General features: G+C 41.1%; 1 protein-coding gene across 3 annotated transcripts in view; it reads right to left on the minus strand.

Annotated features, from left to right (window-relative positions):
• Positions 1-22625, minus strand: part of DMD (dystrophin) — a 1885017-nt gene that overhangs the window by 471341 nt on the left and 1391051 nt on the right. For all 3 annotated transcript variants that reach the window (XM_060234097.1, XM_060234096.1, XM_060234099.1), the window contains one exon: positions 9045-9256. In XM_060234097.1, coding sequence (XP_060090080.1) covers positions 9045-9256 — 212 coding nt within the window. The remainder of the gene's footprint in view (positions 1-9044; positions 9257-22625) is intronic.

Consider the following 22625-nt stretch of genomic DNA (forward strand, 5'->3'; position numbering starts at 1 on the left):
CAATATTTTTTATTGTTGTATGAAATATAGAATTTCAGATTATATCTGGGTTTTGTAACAATTATTGATTTGATTTGAAGCACTCTCTCTTAAAAAGCACTTTCAGAAGTGTTTTTGCTCAGTGTGATATGCCCCACAATTCCACTTTGATATCATTTTTGCTTTCACTGATCAGCCTATACTGTGCTAGCTAGCTCTACTGTCTAGATTAGACAGACACAGTCACAATACACTGTATCAGAACCTAAAGCAGGAAAAGTGTAAGAGAGAACATATTCAGCACACAGGCAAAGATGCTCAGCAACTGGATCAGTTATGTGTTTATTAAACACAGGGAACTAGGCCTAATGAAAACACCATGTGATTTCAGTGTTCGCATTAAAAAAATGGATCTGAGCACTGTGCACTAGATTGTGGATCACTGTGGCTACTCCACCCTCAAAGCCATGATTTCCCCAGACCTAGGAAAACTTGTATTTTTCCACTGACACCATTTGGTTATTAATATTTCATATTACTATTGGACAAATACCTCTAAGTCCAGTCTTTACAGGTAAAATTCAATCTAATCTAGTCTATGTACTAACTGGCTAAATCTAAGGATACTTAAATCTGGTGATTGGAACTGTGACTGGACAACTCTGATCTTTCTACAAACCTGAAAAGGGGCCCAGGTTTGCAGAAAAATGTGAAATCTAAAAAAAAATACATGAGGTGTGTGTGTGATAACTTCCACAAAAAACATGATAAATGAAGCACCTATAGCTTTTAAGCAGCAGATTTCCTCAGCGGCTGTTGCTAAGAAATCACAGTATTCCAGCCTGGATTTGTGAGTTAAAAGGCAGAGGGAGAGGACAGGGTTAGGAAATTCCTAGTGATTTTGTGGTGGAATCTGAGGAGGGCAGGGCTTGGGAAGGGGAGACGCCACCCTTCAAAGCAGTCACTTTCTCCAGGGGGGCAGACCCGTTGTCTGAATTCAGTAATTCTGGGAGATCACTAGGTCCCACCGGGAGGCTGGCAAACCTAAGTCTGACAGCAACTTCTGGGTGAATTGATACCACACTACTTGTACAACTCAACTAGACTTGGCTGCTTGCTACTGTTCAACAGCACCTACCTTATGAAAACCAGTGTTGGTGCAGCTGCTAGAGCTTCAGAGTAGGGTCTGGAAGACTCAGGTTTGAATGGGGAAGCTCACTGGGTGATTTTGGACTAGTACATACTATCAGCCTAACCTACCTCACAAGTTTGTTGTTCATATAAAAAAAGAAAGAGGAGAATAATATAAGTTGCTTTGGTTCTCACTGTGGAGAAAGGTAGTGTTATATACTGGGTTCGATATTCAGATAGACACTTGGCATAGTGATCAGCTCATTTATTAAGTGATTTCAGCAAAACATGTATGCAACACTCAGGCCTCAGCCTGTTTATATACACAAAAACTCCTCCTGCTTCCCAAGCTATTGGGGGGTCTAAACTGCCCTCCTGCTCCGAATTGGTAGCCTGCATCTGCATGTCCAATCAGCAGGCAGACTCCAGAATCCTGGTGGTTTATTATTCCGGAACCTCAAGCTCAACTCAGGCTTCTGGAGAACAAGTCCAGGCATGCCTATAAAGAGCCATTACAGCTAGCACAGGAAATAAATCCCGACTATAATAATAATAATACTTTTTATTTATATCCCGTCCTCCCCGCTGAAGCAGGCTCAGGGCGGCTCACAACACATTAATTCAATATAATACAATAAAATCATATAATTCAATAAATACTACATTATAAAACCATCGTTTAAATCAACATTCCTATTAAAATTAACATTTATGGTGCTATAAAGCAAAGAAATAATATATCTGAAGACAGGAGGCAGGAAAAAAGGTAGGTTGGTGAATGGCTGAGAAGAAGACAACGAGGCAGGGAAATATGACACCACACAACTGGGCCATAGTTTTCCTAAGCAGAGGAGAGGGAAAACTTAAGACAGAGGAGCAGGTAAAGGTAGGTTGGCTGTCGGGTGGGAAGGAGATAGGTTTGCCAACTCCAAGTTTGGAAATTTCTAGAGTTTTGATTGAGTGGAGCCTAGGTAGGGGAGGGTTTGAGGAGGGGGGGGGGACCTCAGAAGGTTATAAGGCTGTGTACTCTACCTTCAAAAGCAGCCATTTCCTCCAGCGGAACTAAAGTAGTCAATCTCCAGTTGGAAGTTGGAAATCATGTGGAATTACAACTGCTCCCCAGGAGAAAATGAAGAAGAAGAATTGTAGATTTATACCCTGTCCTTCTCTCTGAATCAGAGACTCAGAGCAGCTTACAATTTCCTTTATCTTCTCCCCCCACAACAGACACCCTGTGAGGTGGGTGGGGCTGAGAGGGCTCATGAAGGGTGGACTCTATGGCATTATGCCCTGCTGAGGTCACTGAACTCCCCAAACCTTGTCTCCCAAAGCTTTACCCCCAAGTCTCCAGGAATTTCCCAACCTGGAGCTGGTAACCCTAAGAAAAGGGAAAGGCTATGGAAGCTTTTACTTAAACAAAAAGGGCAAACAGGGAAGGAGGGGGAAATGAGATGCCTCCCACAAGTCCTTGCAGGTTACTGCTTATTATATCTTCCTGTAATTCATTTCCCTGGTGTGTGTTATTTGCCCTTTAAGGGAGCTGCATATAGGGTTGCTAGGTCCTTTCTGGCTCTGGGTGGGGGACGATACTCATACATGCAGCATGATGACATCACCTGGAAGTGCTGTCATTGCTGTGGGCACATCACATGGGGGACGCTCTAGCAATTTGGGGGACAATTTGAGCAAAAACCCAAGTTGCTAAAGCATCCCCTACGCAACATGCCCAGTGTGATGACATCACCCAGAAATGACATCATTGTGCTGGGCATGCCAGGCACTCTCCAGGGGCCGGTTCCATGCCAGTGTCGCTTGTATATGAGAGAAGTGACAGCTTATAGCACATGCTGGGAAAGTGAAACCAATGCTAGAGGCTAGATCATCTAGATGACAGTAGGTGGCTGGTTGCCAGGGATATTGCATCAGCCAGCACAGTCAGCATGACACAGCAAGTTGCTGATTGGCTGTTCAATGTATAAATGTACAAAGACACTTTGGTGTGTGGGGGTTAAGGAAGTTGGAGTGCAGCGGAGCATATTGTCGGAGTGGAGAGTGATTGGTGTGTAAATAAATGTATATAGTGGTTTTACAACTACTGTGTGCAACCTTCATTCTTGCGTCACTAAGGATCACCCTCTTGGGCTCTAAGCACATCGACATCCAGTGGGTTGTGGAGCCCCAAATTTGGGGGAACCCCACCCCTAAAAGGAGGCTGGGAACTCTAGCTGCATATGTACCCTATCAATACACACAAAGCCACCAAGTAGTACTCCCCAGGCTGTTTTAGATCAGGAAAATAATATTGGGAATGCTGAAGAGGCTTTTTCCTGTGTGCTGTGGTCCCAATCCAAATTGGGCCTATACACTTGGAAAATGAGTTCCCAGCAGGAAACTTGCCGCTGAAATGTGACTGATTCCAAGTCAGGCACACGAAACCATAATGTGCAGTTTGTCTCTAAGCTCAGTCTTTTTGCACATGGTTTCAAAAATGTAAGTGAGTAAAAGAGTGTGTTGGATGCAAAGGAAGAATTTAGAGAAATATCAGACTATAGATACATATCATGTTTATGAAGTCTTATGAGATGGCAGTCAAGGCTGCAAAGAAAGATTACTTTGCAACCCAAGATTGCATCTCCAAACTCGCGCCCAGCACAATTATTTAGAATAATTGGGGATCTTATAACGCTGCCACAAGGCAAACCAAATGTTATAAAATTAGAAATAGGCTGTGAGGCATTTACGAGATATTTTGCAGATAAAATCTCATTGCTCCGCCAAGACCTGCCTACCACTTTGGATACAGTGAGTGAAATTGAGGCTCCGTGTCTGTCTTCGGATTTAGTGCTGGACCACTTCGACCCGCTCAGCCTGGAGGAAGTCAACAGAATCCTCTCTGCTGCTCGCCCCACAACATGCGATCTGGACCCTTGCTCCTCTTGGCTGATTAAATCTTGCCAGGGGGAGCTTAGATGTCCTTTACGGGACATCATAAGCAGGTCCCTCCTAGAGGGGCATTTTCCAATGCCTCTGAAAGAGGCCTTGGTCCGCCCTCTCTTGAAAAAAGCTACAGCAGACCCGGCCGAATTGGCGAACTACCGTCCGGTGTCTAATTTACCGTTTTTAGGTAAAATTATTGAGAGGGCCGTGGCGTTGCAGCTTCAGAGGTTTCTGGATGATGCTTCTGTCCTAGACCCATGTCAGTCTGGCTTCCGGCCGGGCCATGGGACGGAGACGGTGTTGGTCGCCTTGGTAGATGACCTCCAATGGCAACTGGATCGAGGCGGCGTTGCGGTGCTGATGCTGTTAGATCTGTCGGCTGCATTTGATACAGTCGACCATCGGCTACTGACGCGCTGCCTCGCCGACATTGGGGTTGAGGGGTCGGCCTTGCAATGGCTTTCCTCTTTTCTCCTGGGTCGGGGACAGAGGGTGGCTATTGGGGGTGAGCGGTCCCGGAGGCGCACACTGGATTGTGGGGTGCCTCAGGGAGCAGTGCTCTCCCCGATGTTGTTCAACATCTATATGCGCCCCCTTGCCCAGATTGCCCGGTGGTTTGGGCTGAGTTGCCATCAATATGCAGATGACACCCAGCTCTATCTATTAATGGACGGCTGGCCCGACCCCGCACCAGGGAATCTCGACCGGGCCTTAGGTCCTTTGCGTGGGTCACGGCGCTCTGGGAAGGGAAATAGCTCTCCCGGCCTTCGATGGTGCGCTATTGAAAGCTGCACGCCAGGTAAAGAGCCTGGGTGTTTTACTGGAGCCTTCACTATCGATGGAGGCCCAGATAGCAGCCACCGCCAAGTCAGCATTCTTCCATCTGAAGCGGGCAAGGCAGTTGGCCCCTTTCCTTGAGTGCCGGGACCTCGCAACAGTGATCCACGCAACCGTCACCTCAAGACTAGACTACTGTAATGCCCTCTACTTGGGGCTACCTCTGTGCCGGACTCGAAGACTGCAGCTAGTGCAGAACACGGCGGCCAGGCTGTTGTTGGGACTCCCAAAACGGGAACATATACGGCCAGGGCTACGTGAACTGCACTGGCTGCCGATTATATACCGGGTCCAGTACAAAGTGTTGGTCATTACCTTTCAAGCCTTATATGGCCGAGGACCTGCCTACCTGAGGGACCGTCTTTCCCCATATGAACCCCAGAGAGCACTGAGGTCAGTCGGGAAAAATCTAATGACCATCCCTGGGCCGAAGGAGATTAAATACCAGAACACTAGAGCACGGGCATTTTCAATCGCGGCCCCTACCCTATGGAACCAACTCCCCGAGGAGGTGCGGGCCCTGCGGAACCTTGATCAGTTCCGCAGGGCCTGCAAGACCGCCCTTTTTAAACTTGCACACTTGGACTGCTAAGAAGATCGGTAATTAAAGATCCGCCAATGCAGTTTGAAGACCTATACCGCTGAATAACTGCACTTATTGGGATTGGTTTTAATGTTATTAAGTTTAATGTTTTAATGTTTTATATTGTTAAATTTAAGGCTTTTATCTACTATCTACTATTGTATGTTTTTATAAAATGTTGTTAGCCGCCCTGAGCCTGCCGAGGTGGGGAGGGCGGGATATAAATAAAATTATTATTATTATTATTATTATTATTATTATTATTATTATTATTATTATTATTATTATTATTATTATTATTATTATTATTATTATTATCATCAGTGAATCTTCCCCACTGAAGTTACAGGATGGATATTTAAATGTTGATCAGTGTTCCCTGAATGCTGAGTTAAAATGAGTTAGCTAGTTTGATGCTTGGGAGGGGCAACAGGGTGAGGGCTTCTGGTGTCTTGGCTCCGCTGATGGACCTCCTGATGGCATCTGGGGGTTTTTTTGGCCACTGTGTGACACAGAGTGTTGGATTGAATAGGCCATTGGCCTGATCCAACATGGCTTCTCTTATGTTCTTATGTTTTCAACATGGCTTCTCTTATGTTCTTATGTTTTCACCCGACGGCCTGGGGCATCCTAGGCAGAATTGCTGGCACCCCCCCCCCAAAGCGCCCTCTATGGCTCCCCTCTGTGGCTCTGCGCCCCCTCCCCTCCCCCTCACGTGGTGTCCCGCCCATCCCCCTGGCACTCCACTTGCCTGCCTGCCGCTGCTTCACTCGCTCCCTTCCCCTGCTCGCTGGCTAAAAGTGAGCTTAGCTGGCATTGCAGCCCACGCCTGCGCATTTTGTTAAGAGACAAAACGCGCAGGCTTGAGCTGTGAAGCCGGCTAAGCTTACTTTTAGCGGGCGAGCAGGGGGAAGGGAGCGAGTGGAGTGCCACCGCTTTTAGCGGCGGTGGGCAGGTGAGCAGAGTGCCTGGGAGGGCGGGGGGTGGGATGCCATGCCTGGGGGTGGGCAGGCAATGGCCCAGAGGGGGCTAGCAGTGGCAGGGAGGGAGGCAAGCTAAGTGCTTGCCTGGGGCATGGGGGGGTGAGAGTCCAATTTGCCACCCCTGCCTCTCGGCGCCCTAGGCAACCACCTAGTTAGCCTAGTGGGAGGGCTGGCCTTGGTTCTCACAGATTTTTAGCCTCCAGCTCACACATTTTTGTGTTAGTTCAGGAAGGATGATGCCACAGCATAAGGATTTATGCAGTAGCTCACAACTTTAATGTCAGTAGCTCACGACTTTAATACTAGTAGCTCACAAAGTAGAATTTTTGCTCACAAGACTGCAGCTTAGAGGGAACACTGATGTTGATTTCTCTCCCTTACAAATACTGTGTTGCAGATGGCAATTTCTATCTCATGAAATGCAGTTTGTTGCTTTATTGCAAACACAAACCAGGACAGTCTGCTCTTTCATAAACACATAGTATAACATAAGTATAGGACATATACATATGTGTGCTGCTGCTGCAACATCACTAAAATGCTCTATAGATTTAGACCCAGTTCACTCTGTTCTTCCATTCATCTTCAACCCTATACTGATCCTTTTTCAATTAGTGGCCAGCTGCCTATAACAGAAATCATAAAATATATAAGCAACTTTTGATGGTGTTACCTCACATCCAGTGACACTAGATACTCTGTACCAGAGAACCTTAAATGTGAATATTCTGATGTGTAGGTGAAATTTTCAAGACTATCTAGTAATTTTATATAATTAAGTAACCACACATAATATAAGAAGCAATACCTGGCCTTCTATCATTTTATTCCTGGATGTGTGTCTGGAAGGCTCTTAGCGGGATGAAACGCATATGGTCATTGTGCTGATTGGAAATCCATCAAATGTATAGGTGATATTGTATATGGTTTGCAAATTTTATGCAGTCTGACATTCAGACAATATATTTTAAATTCATTTTTGTGTATGTTTTATATTAAATATATATTTTATGATTTGTATTATAGGCAGCTTGACCCTCCATTACACTGTTTAGATTTGGGTTGAATTTTTTCCCTTTCACCCTTTCTTTGTTCTTTGTCAGTTAGTTGCAATCCTTGATGCCCTAGAGTTAAAAACAACAAATGAACAAAAGTCCTGTATTACTCAGTTGATCATGGGCAAGACAATGGAACAGGAAAAAACAATATTTGCTTTGAAAGGAAATGCATCTATGTAATCATAAAATTATCACGTGTACCAGGTAACAATTTCTCTATGATAGTGCACATATTTTCTCTCAAAAGTGGCCTGCCAGAGCCCTGCTCTACACGTCTCTAAGGAAACAATACAAAACTTTTTAAAGACTTTTTTTATAGGGAATAGTCAGAATTTATTAGCATATTTTAAAGTATTTTATATTTTTTGCTTGCTCAGCCTGTTTGAGTGGAAGGTAAAGGTAGTCCCCTGTACAAGCACCTGGTCATTACCAACCCATGGGGTGACATCGCATCAGGATATTTTCTTGGAAGACTTTTATGGGGTGGTTTGCAATTGCAATTGCCAGTCATCTACATTTTACCCCCAGCAAGCTAGGTCCTCATATTACTGACCTCAGAAGGATGGAAGGCTGAGTCAACCTTGAGCCGGCTACCTGAACCCAGTTTCCGCTGGGATTGAACTCAGGTCATGAGCAGAGCTTGGACTGCAGTACTGCAGCTTACCACTCTGCAGCATGGGGCTTGGTCCTGTTTGAGTTATGTGTGCACATAAACATTGTAAATTCTTGAAAGAATGGGCTACATAACAAAACACAATAGGTAATAGAAGCGGTGAATGTGCAGAGGCTGGAACATGTTAATAAAACTGGATGTGAGTTAGAGGAATGAGGGAATCTTGCCAGGAAATTGCCGTTCATTTTATTCTTGCCATAGGGTAGTTCAATCAGTGTTTGGAATTAATTTTAATTTTTCAGCCCTGAGCAGCCTTGGACCAGCATACCTGCAGGACCACCTCTCCCCTTATGTACCCCAAAGGGCCTTACATTCAATCAATCAAAATCTACTTGGAATCCCCAGCCCAAAAGATAGCCAACTTGCCTCAACTAGGATCAGGGCATTTTCACCTCTGGCCCTCACCTGCTGGAATGAACTCCCAATAGAGATCAGGGTCCTGTGGGATTTGTTACAGTTCCACAGGATCTGCAAAATGGAGCTATTCCACCAGGCATTTAGTTGAGACTGTGGGCATCCAGTTAATATTGGTACCCCCTGTTCAAACTCCCAGCCTAAACCATCGTAAAACTGTCTCAGCTTTGATCAATGTTGGCAAGCAGCAATATAACTTGAAATATCTAGGAATTAGACCACATTTACTAATAGCTAATACAAAACAAGGACAGTACATTTTTTTAGCAGGCCATCTGATTGTTGTTGGGTTTTAAATGATACCTTGAATTATAAAGTTGTTATTGTTATAAATGGTGTAACTTGCCCTGAGCCTGCTTGCAGGGAGGCTGGGAGAGAAATTAAAGTAATAAATAGATACATTGTATACTTTACTACTTTTTTAATTTTTTTCTATTGTCAGAAATTACCTTGAGTTCAGCATTCTGCTTTTTCAGTCCTTCCACAGTATAAGAAATCTCCTTCCATGACTCAAGTCTGGCTTTGGCACATTCTAGAACTTGCTCAGCTTCTTGCTTAGCTTCCAACCATTGTGCTGAATCTTTTAGCATTTCATGTAATTGCTGTCTTCTGCTCTGAAGGTGCCCGTGTACTTCATCCCACTGGTTCTGTATCTTTTCAACTAGTGAGACACAAAGATAGAAAAAATGTGAAGCCTTATATGCAAATCGGTGGTATTTCCAATTGCATTTGGAATGATGGGTAATTAGGTTCATAAGAGGGAAGCGAGATTGAAAGGCCTGCTCTTCAGATATTCAAAATTAAATTGCATAATATGATATTTTCATACCATATGTTAGGTTAATTTTTTAAACTGTATAATATCAATTTTATATAGTTTTTTTCTCTGTCAAATAGATTTGTGTCTTTAGCATTCAAAGAAAATTTCATATACAGTATCCACAGTTTAAAAATAATGAATTATCAAGAAATATGTCAACATGAAGAATAAACTGTATTTAAATCCCAAGGAGAGGTGTCTGCTGCACTTCCTGTATAATCCCTATTTAGATTATTGTAATTTTATTTTGCTAAAAAAGTTTAAACTAATAATGCATACATCCTGTAATCTGTCTTGAGTGTCAGCAAGAAAGGTGAATTACAAACTAAATGAATATATAAATAGAAAGATACTTTATTAAGCAATAACTAATTGTGTTAGGATTACTACACCTTGGGAAATTCCTGGATATTTGGGGGTAGTACCTGGAAAAGGTGAAATTTAAGAAGGGGAGGAAGTTCAACAGTCAGGCATGACTTGGCAGCCAGCAGGAGATGGGGAAGGTGGGTGCTTACAGTAAGGAGGGAGTGATCATTGCCACATGTTGGTATCACTTTCAGAGCAACTTGAATGAACTGGCATTTTGTTGTGGCAACACTCTAGCACTCATCCAGAAACTGTATGGAAACAATAGAGCTTAGTGGCGAGCGCCAGAACATTGCCTCTGAGCAATGCCAGAGCTTCTATATCACAATGGAAACGATAACATCACATGGCAGTGATGATTGTTGCCCACAATTTGGCTGGCCTTCTTCTGCTTATCAACAAGCCTAGCGTTAGCAGGCAGGAGCTGAGCTCTCCAGAAGAAGTCTGTCTGCCTTAGAAGGCATATGGCAAGCCTACCTAGAGGGAATGTGCCATAAAATCCACCTGCTGAAGCTGTTGTATTTCCTGTAGAAATTCAAGCTCCACCTGGAAGTTGGTAACCCTTGGCACTTTGTCTCTAACCGTAGGGAACAAACCAGTTTATGAACTAAAGTTCATGAGGAATTTAGGGCGGTTTGTGTTTTGCAAAGTGAAGTGAAGTTTGTGGCAGGTCAACTGGCATAAACTTTTCATGAACTTTCAAGCTGTTAGTGGAGATTTGTACCGGTGTGTGAATGAATACATTTCCAGACAGGCTTTCTCCACTCTATCTAAATGTTAACACAACTCCACTAAACTTGCAGCAGACCTCCCCTTGATGCTCCTCTATATGCCCTCCAAGTTTGATGTTTCTAGCTTGCACAGGATCTGTTGTATACACATCTGTACCTTCTGGATCTGTGCCTGTCAAAATGACCACATGTCATTTTGACAGGTGCAGGTTCAGGAGTTAATAGAATGGAACCTATACAAGCTAGAGACACTAAACTCACAGGGGATCTCTGGCTGACTCTCATCTACCTTCCCTCTAGGTTTGGTGGTGGACTGGATTTAAGGAGTGAGTTACAGCCCCTTAAAGAAGATGCCCCAGGACAGTAATTTCTGGGAAAAGGCCAGGTGATCACTTCCACTGAAAGCACTTTCCTTAGGGAACCTTCTTTGGGGGGACTTGGAACCCATAAATCAAATCCTCACCAAACATGGATGGTAGGTAGAAGAGACATCCCTGTGAGTGTGATGTCTCTAACTTGCACAGGATCCATTCTACCAGGTCACAAACCTCATAAAATGAACTGGTTTATTTGGCTGCTAAAAGTTTGTGACAGTTCATGGTTCGCAAATCAAGCACATCATGAACTACGAACTGAACTGTATTTTACTGATTCATGACCAGCCCTATTTATCCACAATCTGGAGCTCACAAGAAAAGATGTATTGTTGTCAGCCTTGCTCCAGCAAATTCTAGAATTCCTTCATGAAAAAATGGAAAAAACGGAAGTAGTTTGAGTTTGCCGTTTAGCCTGAATATACCTGCAAGTTTATAAATCCATCCTTTTTCATTTCCAACAATATATTATGCAATGAATCTAAACTTCCTTAAGCATATGAAGTTAAAAGGAGTGGGTTTTTCCTGCCTTCATTTTTTCCAGCAGCTCTTCTGCCCCTTCAATGCTGCTTTTGAGGCTAAGGGAACCTTCAGAAATGGCACACGAGGAATTCAGGTGTTCATATGAATTTCCCAGAGTGCATGCCATGTTCTGCCCCGCTCACAAAGGGTATGTGTAAAATTATGTAGATTTCCATATACCTTGTATGAGCACAAAGCAATTTATGTAAATATCCCAATTGTAGAATAGCAGTCGTATCACCCTTTAATGCAGGGGTGTCAAACATGCGGCCTGGGGGCTGAATCAAGCTCCTGAACAACTGCCTCTTGTCTGCTTCCTTCTCCCTCTCTCTTGCTTCCTTCTGCATCTCAACTTGCTTTGAAAGGCTTGCTCAATCATACAGGAGATACAGAGCAAAACCTCAGTTTTCTCCATTGGTTGAGGCTCCTCCCCCTCCTGGTTCCCTGGGGAGAGAGGGAAAGAGCCAGAGCTTCCTTTGCCCAGTTCCCTGGATCCCATGGGAGAAATACAAAGAAAGTACCTTTAAGACCAACAGGTGCTAATGTTTTAAACATGTTTTAAGGGTTTTTAAAAAAACCTTAAAAAAAATCTTTAGTCATGTTTATGTCCTTAAAAAGTTTATACTCTGCTATCTAATCTTAAATAGGTACACACACAGACTGGCCTGGACCAACAAGGTCTCATTTATGTCAGATCCGTCCCTCATAACAAAAGAGTTCGACACCCCTGCTTTAATGTATCCCTGAGGGCATGCTTAAAAAAAAAAAAATCTTAATATACCTAAAAGGAAATTGATTATGCAGGATTTACACACCAAGGAATATTACAGCACCTCTGTAATGAATTAAATAAAATATTTAAAAAGGTGCTACATATAACAGTTTTGTATGCTGCATTCCTAAATTGCTTCAGAAAAGAAAGAAATGAAATACAAGATTATTTGAAAATAACTTAATCTGTCCTTTTGATGTAGTTTTACACTAATTAAATACTATATGGGTGCGGTCACACCTGCCATTAAAAGCGGGTGTGTAGTGCTCAAATCTGAACTGCTGAATATTGATTCGATGCAGGGCAGTTCAGACGAGCATCCAAGAATGCGATTCATTCTGTTGTGCGCGATCAGACATCCAATACTATCACACATGCGTAATCAGATGGTGATTTCTGGGAGGGGAGGGGGTCCATTGAACATGCACCCAACTGTTTGGAGCTGGGAAATCAAAACTTTCTTCAGAGGCAGGGGGGAAGGGCGAAAGTTTCCAGAATTAACATTGTTGATCCAAACCACGGAACTGCCAGGAATTATTTTCCTAGAAATTGGCAGTGACAATGATATCTTGAAATCCTCCACATTGAAAAAAAAGAATTTTTTCCTGTTCTGAATAGTGGGATAACGTTCCCCCCCCCCCAATCCTGTGTTGATTGGAGAAGCAGAAGCGTCACCTCAGATTCCCGGATGATCTGGCAATGCGCATGTCTGCTGGGGCTTTAAAAAAAAAAAAAAAAAAAGATGAGAGGCAGTATCGCGCGTGAGCTGTCCAAACAACAAAAAGCCGATCTTGTGTCGCTGTTTTGAAAAAGGGCCAGACTTAATGTGCTGTCAAATTAACATAGCACTGATCCGCAGCAAGTCGGAATGACCCCGGATGACGCTCGATTGCCAGATGTGCATGTCTGAACGAACACATTTAATCCGTCAGCCAGACGGAGCTGTGTTGTCACTAATGGTACGTGTGACCGCACCCTATATATAACAAATAAAATACTGACAGTGAGAGGAAGTTCATTAGAGAAGAGTTAAGGAGACCTTTACACATTTCAGGCATAGTTGATTTATAACAGTGTAACTCAAACCATAACTCATAAAACATCTATGTCTCACAATATTTTTACACGTGATAATTGATGCTTCCCTTTTAATATGGACATTGAGAATAACATTTCACTAAGCACTGAAAGATTAGTATGCCTCTGTATTAGTGCACTAGAAATTAGGCTCTTCCTTATGCCAGATCTGAATTTTGTTACCCTCTTATCTATTCATCTTCTCTACTTGACTGTTTTGTAAAAAGCAAAGAAAAAATGAATGCTTTGTTACACTTCCATGAGTGATGTACCAAACAAGAAGCCCTTTGAAAAATGTCATTAATCCTTTCCAAATATAGATGTAGCAAGGCATGTTCAAATTACATGAACAGAGAACACCAGAATAACAACTTGGTCAGGGTCATTTGGGGAGGATATTATTCTGGTTAGTCAATGGCATTCAGGAAACAGTAGTACGAAAGAGGATATTACACAGGCTTCCTCTTCCAGTCCTTCATGTAGTGCAGTCAGGACTGAACTTGCACATGTTCAACATCATACAAATGGTGTTATATGTAAGTTGGGCAAGCATGCATAAAATGGAGTAGCGTGATTTTGCAAATAAAATTACTGCCCAACTCACATCTGGTGCCAGTGACTTTGTCCATAAGAAGGGGGAAATGAGGAGGACAGGACCAATATAAAGAGCACAAAGAATACATTTGTGTGTGTGTGTAGGGGTTGTTTTGTAGAAAATAGGTGGTGGAGCTCATCCAGGGATTATTATGCAGCTGCACATACTATTCAATGGACAAGGAGGTGGAACTCTCAGAAGGAGGAGGTGGAACTCTCAGAAGGAGGAGGAGGAACTCTCAGAAGGAGGAGGTGGAACTCTCAGGAGGAGGAGGAGGGGGAACTCTCAGGAGGAGGTGGAACTCTCAGAAAGGTTCAGGAGCTGTGCTCCTGTGAGCTCCCACTGAATCTGAGGCCTGTGTGTGTGTAAAGTGCCATCAAGTTGCAATCAACTTATGGCCAATGCTCCCTTTAAGCTGTGGAGTCTTGTGAGCAAAAATTCTACTCTGTGAGCTACTGACATTAAAGTTGTGAGCAAGCAATTTGGCTACTGCATAAATTAGTTTCTTCTGGAGCCATCCTTCCTGAGCTAAAAAAAAAAATTGTGAGCTAGCTCACACTTACTCACCTTAGAGGTGATCCCAGCAAGGGGCTTTCAAGGCAAGTTAGAAGCAGACATGGTTTGTTATTTATTGCCTTTCTTTTCAGAGTCTTCCTTGGTGATCTCCTTAAGTACCGACCCTGCTTAACCTCCAAGATCTGACGAGACTGCGCTATACCATGCCACCTGCTTCCTGTTGCCTTTAACTTTTCCTAGTCTTTTCCAGTGACTCTTGTCTTCTCATTATTTATTTATTTAAATTTATGAATCACCCATTCCCAGTTATTGCAGGGCTCTGGGCAATATACAGCATAATAAAAATATTAAAAGTTAAGAACAATTAATAATATGGTCACAACTAATGGTCACAAATAATGTGACCAAAGTACAATAGCCTCAGTTTGGTCATTTTTGCTAGGGAGAGTTCAGGTTTGATTTTGAATCCACATCTCTCTCTCTCCCTCTCTGGTAGTCCATGGTATCCCTAAAGCTCTCATTCATATCCTATCTAGGTCTTAAAGCCAATAGGCTGTTCGACCAGAAAAACACAGCAATATAACAAAAACATTATTGCTGTTCAATATTCATTAAAAACAAATGACATTTAATTGCAGCAGCTATATATTTGCACATATATAATTCAAGTTTCAAGTTTATAATGTTATATTAAAATCCAGATTTGCTAATAGAATCATTAAATGATAGAATCATAGAGTTGGAATGGACCCCCAGGGTCATCTAGTCATCTAATAAGAGTCATCTAATAAGAAGAACAAACAGGTTTCTTATTCAGATGAGGATCCAGATATTTTCTTCTCAAATCTGAATAAATTACACAGAAAAAGAAGAAATGTTCCATAGTTTCTACCAAAGACCTATCACAGATACAAATTCTAGTTCAGGGGTGTCAAACATGTGGCCTGGGGGGCTGAATCAGCCCCCAGAGGGCTCCTATCAGTCCCCTGAACAATTGCCTCTTGTGTGCTTCCTTCTCCCTTTCTCTTGCTTCCTTCTACATCTCAATTTGCTTTGCAAAGCTTGCTCAATCACACAGGAGCTACAGACCAAAATCTCAATTTTCTCAATTGGTTGAGGCTCTTCCCCCCTCCTGGTTCCCTGGGGAGGGTGGGAAACAGCCAGAGCTTCCTTTGTCAGTTCCCTGGATACCATGGGAGAAATGCAAAGAAAGCACCTTTAAGACCTACAAGTGCTAATGTTTTAAGCATGTTTTAAGGGTTAAATTTTTTTTTAGTCATGTTTGTCTGTGTCTTTTAAAAAGTTTATATCTCTGCTACCTAATCTTAAATAGGTACACATACGGCACAGCCCATCACAGTCTGGCCTGGCCCAACAAGGTCTCATTTATGTCAGATCCAAACAGGAATCAAGTTGCACCTTTAAGACCAACTTAGTTTTATTCAGAACGTAAGCTTTCATGTGCTCTAAGCACACTTCATCAGATGAGGAATCCAGTACAGTAAGCAGAGCCACACATAGCTGGTAGGCAGTGGCTCAGTATGCAAAATGGTACAAATTTAAGATCCAATGATAGAATAGTAAAATTATCTGGTAGGCAGTGGTTTAGAATGCAAAATGGTACAAATTTAAGATCCAATGACAGAATAGTAAAATTAACAAACTGAGCAAACCTTTAATCTGAGTAGCATGAGCATACGAAAGCAATAAAACAGTAAAATGTCAAAATGTGAGAATGTCTGTTCCTGGGCCAAAGGGAAGGCATTTCTATCAGATCCGCCCCTCATAACAAATGAGTTCGACACCTCTGTTCTAGATTTTTTTTCTTGGCCTGTAATCATCCACGTAAGACAGCCAGTAGAAGTAATTCATTCTTGTAAGGGACCTCCCCACCTTGATAGCATGGTATTTAATCCTACATAAATAATATGGCATTGATTAAAGTATGAATATCCGAAGTACAGGGATGAATATATATGATGCCACTTCCCTTCCTGAAGACCATGTCATTCTCCAGCCACAAGGTGGCCACTAACTAAACTATAAACACTAATCTTCCCTAGGGCCAGAACAGAATCACAATCCAAGTTGTTTATCTACAAGCAGGCAAACCCATCCAGGTTTAAAAGAACTGAATACTGACAATGAAATTAATGATTCTTTACTATCTAAATTAACTGAAAGCCAATATTTAATAAGCATTAACCAGGCTAAATTGTCTGCTGCCCAGTTTCTATTAACAGGGAGGTTGAGAACAAAGCTGGAGTCCAGTAGCACCTTTAAGACCAACGAAGTTTTATTGAGAATGCATATTTTCATGGACTAAAAGCACACTTCATCAGACAATAGTATGGGATGGAATTAGCAGTCCTACATATAGAATGAATGGGCAGTGAGTTAGTATGCAAAATAGTGAAAATGTTTTTCACTATTAAAAGAATGACAAGTTAGGGTCTGGTAATTGTGTGTTTGGGATGACTGGGCAGAAAAAACAGCAAAGGCAATAAACATCAGAATTGGAGATTGATGTCAATGTCATTAGGTCTCTTAATTGTGAATAGTAATGCATTAGAGTCTGTTGTAATGTTCCACTGGTCTCCTCTGAAGCATGGGTTAAAATAACATATTCCTGTAGAATGAAGCTGCAGTCTACTTTGTTCAAATACTAATACAAAAATACATTAGAATATACCTCTGAAGTATGGGTTAATTCTAGGACATCCGAAAATCAATCTAAGAAAATTTACTTGGATTATATCTGACTATTAATCCACACTGGAAAAGTATACAAAAACAGTGAGGTTATTTTTGCCCAAAATGCATCCAAAGATGCAGGGACAAATTTCAGCACCAGTGGTCGAAAAAAAAATTCTTAAAATTGTTGCTGTACTCTTAGTTTACATTGATAACTCTGTAGTATACAAAGCCTAAGAGAGTGAACTTTGGAATGCAAAAACAACATATAATGAGGGTATGAAGTTCCAGCCTAGGATCAGCATAGTAGTAGTACATAAACACCTAGTTTCTTTAAATGAAACTAAGTCCTCAGGGCCAGATGAATTGCATCCAAGGGTTCTAAAAGAGCTTGCGGATACAATTTCTGAGCCTCTGGATATTATTTTTGAGAATTCTTGGAGAACATGAGAGGAGCTGGAAGACTGGAGGCGGGCAAATGTTGTTCCCATCTTCAGGAAGGGGAAAAAAGACGAACCAGGTAACTACCGACCCGTCAGCTTGACGTCTATACCTGGAAAAGCTTTAGAACAAATCATCAAACAATTTTGAATGACCCAATTGAAAAAATAGAAATTGAGGCAGCAATCAACGTGATGAAAAATGATAAAGCTCCCGGGCCAGACGGTTATACAGCCAAGTATTTTAAAATGTTTAAAGATGAATTAATACCAAAATTACAGAAACTGATGAATGCAATAAGAGTCAAAGGGAAGGTACCAAATACATGGAAAGAAGCTGTTATTTCTTTGATACCTAAAGAAGAAAGAGATGTTACAAATGTGAAAAATTACAGACCAATTTCACTTTTGAACAATGATTATAAAATATTTACAAGAATTCTGGCAGAACGTCTTAAGCAATATTTGATAAATTTTATAAAAGAGGACCAAGCCGGTTTTCTTCCCAAAAGACAAATAAGAGACAATATTAGAACTGTTGTAAATATTGTAGAATATTATGAAAGACATCCAGAAAAGGAAGTAGCGCTATTCTTTGCGGATGCAGAAAAAGCATTTGACAATTTAAATTGGGACTTTATGTTTGCAGTGATGGAAAAAATGGAGCTTGGAGAAAGTTTTATAAGAATGATAAAGGCAATATATTCTGAACAAAGTGCAAGGCTGTGCATCAACGCAGATCTTACAGATGAAATGAAAATTAGTAAAGGTACCAGACAAGGCTGCCCGCTTTCGCCATTGCTGTTTATAATGACTCTTGAAATTTTACTAATGCAGATTCAAGAAGGAAGGCAATGGCAAACCACCCCGTAAAAAGTTTGCCATGAAAACGTGAAAGCAACGTCACCCCAGAGTCAGAAACATCTGGTGCTTGCACAGGGGACCTTTCCATCTAAGTATTAGAATAAAGACAAACTATTTTTTAAAAAAGCAACCTGATATATTTGTCCTTCATAGCTTCTCCCAGAGTATATCCTGAAGGACCAAATCAAATGAAGATTTTAGGTCAAAGAAAACAACATATAACCTACTCAGTTTCTTTTTAGTATATTTCTCAGCCCTATGTGCAAGGGCCACACAATGATCAGCTGTTGATTCACCCCTTCGGAATACAGCTTCTGAGTCATCTAAATCCAAGTTCTGAGTCCATCTAAGTTTTCAACTTAGTGAGTAAATGGCTTGCATAAAGTTTACCAAAAGATGAAAACAGGCCTAAAGGTCTGTAATTCTTCAGGACAAGTTTATCCCCCCTTTTTATAAATGGAAACCACTATAGCCTCCTGCCAGGTCACAGTAAATCGTCCAGAATAATCACTAGTCCAAAACAAGTATGTCATAATTGAGGACTACCAAGTGGGAAAATCCTTTGTGGTATCCAGTTGGGCCCTTCTGAAATACATATCTCTTTTGAGAAATGTATACCAGAAACCAATTAACTTGATTTAACAATCCAAAAGTATTATTCATTTTAAACAATTGCTTATCACTAGCTCTTGATCAGGCATTAAAACCCCCAGCCAATATTATGGGGGCCACAGGATATATGTTCCTTGACCACTCCAGATATATGTGGCATCTCTATATCTCACATTGTTCATTTTCCTTCAACCAATTTTCACTCCATCGTCACCTAAATCCAATCCACCTTCCCTTCCATAGGCTCTGCAAATAGATTGAGCAAACAGGAAGATAATATACATCCTTGTCTGACACCTTTGTCAATTGGAAACCATTCTGTTTTTCCATATTCTACCCTAACCATTGCCTCTTGTCCAGATTATAGATTGCATATCAAAATAATGAGATGTGGTGATATACTCATTTCTTTTAAAGCAAACCATATATTTTCATGATTCACACAGTCTAAAGCTTTGATGCAATCTATGAAACACAAACTGATTTTTTCCTGAAATTCTGTGGGTATGCTCCAGTATCCATCATGCATTAGAAATCTGATCTCTATTATCTCTTCCTTTCCTGAATCCAGCCTGTGTATCTAGTATTTCTTGTTCCATATTTAGTAAGTCTTTGTTGTAAATTTTTGAACATCACTTTGCTTACTTTGGAAGTAAATGTCATGGTCTGACAGTAGCTGCAATCATTGACATCTCCTTTTCAGACTTGGAATGTAGTTCAAACATTCAATTGAGCCATTGTTTTGTTTTTCATATTTGTTGACATATTCTTAAGATTTCAATGGATTCAGTTACTGTATCTTGAAGTGTCAATCAATTTTTTATTCACTGATTAACTGTCTTTTAGCATTCATTATTGGAATTAATTACTCCTGTTCATTGTGTGTAGTTTAATACAGCCTAAATTCAACAAATTCATTTATTTATTGGCTCCATATTTATTGATAATATTAAATACATCAGCTTTAGTGACACCAATAGCTTCACCTTCGACTATAATATTATATTACAATTTTCACTACACAATAACATTTTGTTTTTTGTTTACAGATAAAAGTAACACTTCTCTTAAGTTGCTGCTCCACTATCACTGCCATTCTAGTACTAATACAAAATAACAGCAACTACTAGAGAAGTAAAACCACTACTAGCACAGTGCTTTTCTTATTCATTTTTCCCCTTCTATTTTTCTCTTCCTCTCTCTTTATATTCACTTATTTATATAACTTTATTCTGCATCAGTGCACACTCTGCTACAATGCCACCTATTTTGAAAATTATTTCTCTGAATGTCCAAGGCCTTAACAATGTTGTTAAGAGGAAAGCATCTTATCAAACCTAAAAAAAACTTCAGACAGACATAGCTCTATTACAAGAAACTCACCTACACTCTCCTGCACAACCAACTCTCAAATCTCTCTGGATCCAACATCAGTATCATGCAAATGGAAATTCCAAGTCACGAGGGGTCTCAATATTAATATCTAAAAACATCAGATTCTAACATCATTCATCCAAAATAACCCCAAAGGCTGTTATATCTTCATTAAAGGCCTACTTGGAGAAGAGCTAGTTACAATTGGTTCTATAAACTCACCCAATGAAAACCAACTATCATTTCTGAAGGAGACACTACACACTCTGAAAAACTTCCAAGAAGGCAAGGTCATTCTAGGATGCGACCTAAATCACATTGCTAACTCTGACCTAGATCGATCCTACAATCCTTCCAAACCTTCTAAGACAAAAACAGAGCCCTACGAGTCCTACTAGATTGTCCTCAATATTCAAAGACTCACAACTTATTGATGTCTGGAGAGCTACTCATAGTGAGGAGAGATTACACATATTTTTATCCAAAACATAACATACAAGAATTGACTTTATTCTTTTATCCAAGTCCTTGCTACCTTCGGTGACTTCTGCTGATATTTGCCCTGCTTTGTGGTCTGACCACTCCTGGGTGAGTTGCACTTTAACATCTTCTTCCGACTGTCGTGCACAATTTCACTGGACTCTAAATAAATAAATCCTGTACAATGATGATTGTATTACACAAATTGAAACAAACATTAAACAATATTTGGAGACAAACTGTACTGAAGATGTTTCAGCTTCAAATATTTGGGACGCTCCCAAAGCAGTCCTTTATGGACAAATCATATCTCAGACAGCACAACTCAAATGTAAAAAAGAAGCCTTTTGCCTAGAGTTGAAGAAGAGAATCTCCTCTCTTGAAAAATCGCACAAAGACTCTGGATACCCGCTCAAGTACAAAGAACTCATTTCTGAACGGAAGCTACTAGAAACCATTGAAAGTTCTCATATTAAAAAGAATCGCCTTTTTGTCAAACAGAAATATTGGGTAAAGTCTCCAAAAGCTTTAAGACTTCTCTCCTGGAAAGTTAATGAAAGGCAATTTTCAAGATATGTGACAACTGCTCGAGACCAAATGGGAACTCTTCATCACAACTCCAGAAAAATCAATTACATTTTTACTCAATACTATCGTAACCTCTATTCCTCTAAAAATCCTTCGACAGATGACATCATTGATTATCTGAACTCACACCCTGACATCAAGAAAATTGAGGCACAACATCGCTCAATTATGGAACAACCAATTGAACCTCAAGAAGTCATTGCTGCTATTAAAAAGCAAATCTGCTGGACCAGATGGTTTTCCATCAGAGTTTTATAAAAAAAATTGCACATCTACTAGCTCCACCACTGACCAAAGCTTGCAACAAAATATTCTTTGATGGCAAACTACCACTGTCCTGGAACTCAGCCTCGATAATTGTTCTACCTAAACAAGGCAAAGGGCATTTTCGCACTGACCTTACTCCGGAGCGATGTCCCTCTTCACCACGTAGCGTCTGTGCAGATTTCACACTAATTGCTCCGCAGAACCCGGAAGAGCCGCAAAGTTCCGCGGCTTTTGCGACGCAAATGTAAACTGGTTTTTGGCAGTTTACATTTGCAACGCAAAAGCCGCGGGACTTTGCGGCTCTTCCGGGTTCTGCGGAGCAATTAGTGCGAAATCCGCGCAGACGCTGCGCGGTGAAGAGGGACGTCGCTCCGGAGTAAGGTCAGTGTGAAAACGCCCAAAGACTTAACTAACCATCCTCCTACAGACGGATCTCCCTTTTAAATCAAGATGACGAGATTTTCATGGCAGTAATTACCAAGAGGCTAAATTCTTTTGTAACGCAATATATTCATCCCGACCAAGCAGGTTTTATGCCCGAAAGAGACTTAACAACCAATATACATAAAACCATAAATATTATTTCTAATACTAATCGAAAACGTTTGGAGGCACTTCTGCTGTCCTTAGATGTAGAGAAGGCCTTTGATTCTCTTGAAATGTCATACCTTTTGAAGCTTCTCCATTACATGAATTTTAGTAAGAATTTCTTGAGAATTATCAAAACTATTTGTTCTGCACCTTCAGAACAAATACACATAAATGGCCTAACATCAGAAACATTCCATTACTTCCTCAACTGATCTTCCTGGACATCTGGCAAGATCCAACAGTACCTCAATTTAGGTGAACACTGGTAACTAACATGCTGATAGCAGCAAAACCCCTAATTGCTTCAAAATGGAAATCACCTCAAGTTCCATCAATCTCCAGCTGGC

Source organism: Heteronotia binoei, chromosome 3, assembly GCF_032191835.1.
Source record: "Heteronotia binoei isolate CCM8104 ecotype False Entrance Well chromosome 3, APGP_CSIRO_Hbin_v1, whole genome shotgun sequence".
NCBI lineage: Eukaryota > Metazoa > Chordata > Lepidosauria > Squamata > Gekkonidae > Heteronotia > Heteronotia binoei.